Source organism: Triplophysa rosa, linkage group LG12, assembly GCF_024868665.1.
Source record: "Triplophysa rosa linkage group LG12, Trosa_1v2, whole genome shotgun sequence".
In the NCBI taxonomy this organism is placed as follows: Eukaryota; Metazoa; Chordata; class Actinopteri; order Cypriniformes; family Nemacheilidae; genus Triplophysa; species Triplophysa rosa.
The window spans coordinates 12,004,724-12,009,387 of NC_079901.1; the positions used below are offsets into that span (position 1 = coordinate 12,004,724).

The 4,664-nt window shown below is 37.3% G+C and overlaps 1 protein-coding gene across 1 annotated transcript; it reads left to right on the top strand.

The window, feature by feature from the left end:
• Nucleotides 1-346: 346 nt before the first annotated feature.
• LOC130562923 (extracellular calcium-sensing receptor-like) lies at nucleotides 347-3,547 on the top strand. The gene is made up of 6 exons (XM_057348261.1): nucleotides 347-567; nucleotides 652-940; nucleotides 1,025-1,768; nucleotides 1,854-2,081; nucleotides 2,350-2,473; nucleotides 2,637-3,547. Exons 1-6 carry the CDS (start codon nucleotides 365-367, stop codon nucleotides 3,545-3,547), a joined length of 2,499 nt encoding a protein of 832 aa, XP_057204244.1. The 5' UTR covers nucleotides 347-364.
• Nucleotides 3,548-4,664: the final 1,117 nt, after the last annotated feature.

Consider the following 4,664-nt stretch of genomic DNA (forward strand, 5'->3'; position numbering starts at 1 on the left):
CATTGCGCCGAGTGTACAATAAGGCCCTTTATATGAGTACATACAGCCACTGATAATAAAGTCATTCATATTTAAACGGTGTCAATCCTGTATAATGATGTTTTTCTATTTTTTTTATTTTGGATTATCAAAAGCTGATAAAAAATGATGCATTAGTATGTTCAATTTTTGACATTTCCTATTCTAAAATGAATGGCAAGATGGTACACATACCTCTATTCTACTGCTGCAATACTTCGCTCATGCTCTGCCCTCTGAGGTCATTGGCTACGTATTGTTTATCCAAATGATGTCTATAAAAATACAGCTATTGCAGAATTGTGTCCATTGCTCTTTACATTTGGATGTGAGCTCAACCTTTGGGATGCTTTTTTTTCTCTACACGCTCCTGCTTTTCAGCTACCTTAAGGCTGAAAACACAGCTTGCCGAATGATGGCAGACCCTAAATACCCGCTGCTGTCAAAGGATGGAGACATAACTATTGGAGCAATTTTACCAATCCACACAAAAGAAACATTACCTTCATTTGAGTTCAAACAAAAACCTCAACCTCTGTCATGCTCCAGGTTTGTTATACCGGAGACTGTTAGAAAAGATAGTGGATTTAATACCAACTGATGTCTAAACCTAATGGTTTGATATATTTACAGTGTGAGTCCTAGAGATGTTCGTCTGGCTCAGACCATGATTTTTGCTATTCATGAGATCAACCAAAATGAAAATTTGCTCCCAAATGTTTCTGTTGGCTACAAAATTTATGATAGTTGTGGTTCAAGAATGTCTTCAGTGAGTGCAATTATGGCATTGATGAATGGTCATGAGACTGCAGAAGAGGAAAGATGCAATGGACAGTCTCCTATACATGCTGTCATTGGGGAAACAGAGTCTGCCACTACAATTATTCTCTCCAGAACCACGGGACCTTTTAAAATTCCAGTGGTAAGAGGCAAAAGAATCACATTTTTACAAAATTGCCAGATTGATGAATGTTTTACTGTGTCTTGTGATAATCTTACCTTTCAGATAAGTCACTCATCCGCATGTGAATGTCTCAGTAATAGGAAAGATTACCCCTCTTTCTTCAGGACGATTTCTAGTGATTATCACCAGGGCAGAGCACTGGCACTTCTGGTCAAGCACTTAGGGTGGACTTGGGTTGGAGCTGTGAACAGTGATACTGACTATGGAAATAATGGAATGGCAATATTTCTGAATGCAGCGGAAAAAGAGGGTATTTGTGTAGAGTACTCCGTGAAATTCTACCGAACAGATTATGAAAAACTCCAGAAAGTTGTAAAAACAATGAAACAAAGCACAGCTAAAGTGGTTGTTGGATTTCTTGCATTTTTTGAAATGTCATTACTAGTTGAGCAGCTAAGTATCCAGAATGTTACAGGCATCCAATTGATTGGAGTGGTAGGATGGACAACTTCAAAGAATTTGATCACTCCAAGTACTTTTCATGTGATGGGAGGGTCACTGGGGTTTGCACTTAGAAAAATCCACATGGAAGGCTTTTCAGATTATATTAATAAATACTTCTGGAAAACAGCTTTTGCATGCTCCGAAAGAGATTTATCTCAAGACTTATATTGCAGTAGAAATCAAGATTTAATTGTGCTTAAAAATTACACTGAAGATGTGTCTGAACAGAGATTTTCAAGTAATGTGTACAAAGCAGTGTATGCTGTGGCTTTTGCACTACACAGTCTGCTCAAGTGCAAAGAACAAGGTTGTGCCAAAGCCCTGAAAATACATCCACAGCAGGTACATAGAGAATATGGCATTACTTCTGATCATGTTTTAAATTGCTGTAATGATAATGTTCTGAATATGTCGTTCTCCATACTAGGTAGTTGAAGCTTTAAAAAAAGTAAATTTCACAGTTAAATTTGGGGATCATGTGTGGTTTGACAGCACTGGTGCTGCAATAGCAAACTATGAAGTTGTGAACTGGCAACGGCACTCAAGTGGATCTTTCCAGTTTAAAGCAGTGGGTTACTATGATGCCTCACTGCCCCCTGACCAGCGCTTTATGATTAACACTGAAGACATAATTTGGGCTGGAGGACAGCTGGAGGTAAATTACAATAACCTGATTCTCAGGCAGGGTTTGTTTAATCTGGGGAAACATAAAGTAAAAGTAACAATAAATAAACAAGATACAAGAAAAAATGTACTTGCATATTGGGTGTAAAGGAAACCTTCCCACTGATTTAAACTAAAATCTAATAGTCAACTCCTTTAATAACATGTAAATAGAAATCAAGAGGCTATTAATTCATTTTTTTCTCATTCCATAGAGATAAATAGCTCAGAGTACATGTATTATGTATGTTTTCATGTAGAAGCCAAGGTCTGTGTGCACAGAGAGTTGTCCTCCAGGCACTAGGAAGGCTGTACAGAAAGGAAGACCTGTCTGCTGTTATGACTGTATTCCATGTGCAGATGGAGAAATCAGTAATGAGACAGGTAAACTTCAGCCCAAATCAAATATTCAAAGAAAACTGGTTAGTTGCTCTATTTGTGTTCTCCTTCTACTGTTCAGAATACAGTTTCTTATCAAAGGAGTCCAGAATATAGAATATCTGTTCATTTGTGTCCAACTACAGTGATCACAATCTTTTTCTTACAGATTCAAATAACTGCATGCAGTGTCCATGGGAATACTGGTCTAATGCTGAGAAAAATAAATGTGTGTTAAAGGCTGTAGAGTTTCTGTCATTCACAGAAATGATGAGTATAGTGCTAATCTTTTTCTCACTGTTTGGAGTAGGAACAACTGCTGTGGTGGCCATCCTATTTTACAGTAAGAGAGACACCCCCATAGTAAAAGCCAACAACTCAGAGCTGAGCTTCCTGCTGCTCTTCTCATTGACTCTGTGTTTTCTCTGTTCACTTACTTTCATTGGCCAGCCAACTGAATGGTCCTGTATGTTACGTCACACAGCGTTTGGGATCACTTTTGTCCTCTGTATCTCTTGTGTTCTGGGGAAAACAATAGTTGTGTTAATGGCCTTCAAGGCCACACTTCCAGGAAGTAATGTCATGAAATGGTTTGGGCCTGTACAACAGAGACTCAGTGTTCTTGCCTTTACACTTATACAGGTTCTTATCTGTGTGCTTTGGCTAACAATATCTCCTCCTTTTCCCTATAAAAATATTAAATATTATAAAGAGAAGATCATTCTTGAGTGCAGTCTGGGTTCTACAGTTGGCTTTTGGGCTGTACTGGGTTATATTGGTCTATTGGCTCTCATGTGCTTCATTCTGGCTTTTCTGGCTCGGACGCTGCCTGATAACTTCAATGAAGCTAAATTCATCACATTCAGTATGCTCATATTCTGTGCTGTGTGGATCACATTTATCCCAGCTTATGTCAGTTCTCCTGGAAAATTTACTGTAGCTGTGGAGATATTTGCCATTTTAGCTTCAAGCTTTGGTTTATTATTCTGTATATTTGCACCTAAATGTTACATCATTCTGTTTAAGCCTGAACAAAATACAAAACAACATTTGATGGGAAAGACACAAACTAAGTCATAATGAGTAATTTTATCTAACGAAAGAAAAATAACACACAGGCAAACACACACACACACATACACACAAACACACACACAATGGACATAGACATTTTATGCTATAAACTGAATGTTCTATCCCCTAATTCTAATCAAGCCCCTATATGTAACCATCATAGAAATCTTTCTGCATTCTTACATTTTGAAATAAACATCATGTAGTATGATTTTGAGCTGTTTTTTTCATGGGGACCCATAATGTCAAAAACTGGGATTTTGATTTTACTATGTACGCACGCACACACAACTATTTACAAATAAACTGATAACACACAAAACATCAAACTTTTATATCGAAGACAAGTATTTTTGTAACTGTTTAAGCAAGAAACCATGACAGCACAAACGTCTTTAATACATTCGGGTGTGAAGGGGGAAAACATGCATTAATTTATTTATTGGTGTTTCTGTGACTACACGCATTTGTAAGTACCAGCAGTGACATTTTATATTATGTTAAAATCACATGATGCCTAATAAATATAAACAGTGTTACAGTAATACCTATCATACCATTTTTTTACAATATTGTATTGTTTCAAAGCAGAATGTAATAGAATATATATTTCATGTATAGAATAAATACAGAGAAAAATACAATAAAATACATAGTATCATTGCAAAAATGTGAAAGTTTTCCTTGAGTAGTCAGGAAATTGAAACGAATTTGTCCAAGCATGGAACAGAGAGACTGGATCTAAGTGCAGCTTTTGAGTGATTTAATAAGTCTAAATAAAGTAACATCCAATAACTAGAAACATAAACAATATCAGACATGGAAAGGCGTAACCAGAACAAAACACAACTCAATTACATTCAATAACCGACAAGGACTATGGCAAACACAGGGGTATACAGTATATACACAAGACAATCAGAGGTAACAAGGTACACCACAAAACCATGACTACAAAAACAACTTCAAAGTAAAAGACATGACAAACACACACATAACCCCTCCTCTTAAGGGCGGCTCCTGACGTCCAACAAAAGAGTCCCAACTGTTCACGAGGGTGGCAAAGCAGAAGCCAAATAGGGGGAGGGATGGAGGGCCAGGCCTAAGAAGGGAAATATGACCT

What these genes read in the sequence shown, in the direction of transcription:
- LOC130562923 (XM_057348261.1), top strand. Translation starts at nt 365, where the DNA reads ATGCTTTTTTTTCTCTACACGCTCCTGCTTTTCAGCTACCTTAAGGCT. An exon ending in GACCTTTTAAAATTCCAGTG is followed by an intron (nt 941 to 1,024) that starts GTAAGAGGCAAA and finishes CTTACCTTTCAG; the next exon opens with ATAAGTCACTCATCCGCATG. An exon ending in TGAAAATACATCCACAGCAG is followed by an intron (nt 1,769 to 1,853) that starts GTACATAGAGAA and finishes TCTCCATACTAG; the next exon opens with GTAGTTGAAGCTTTAAAAAA.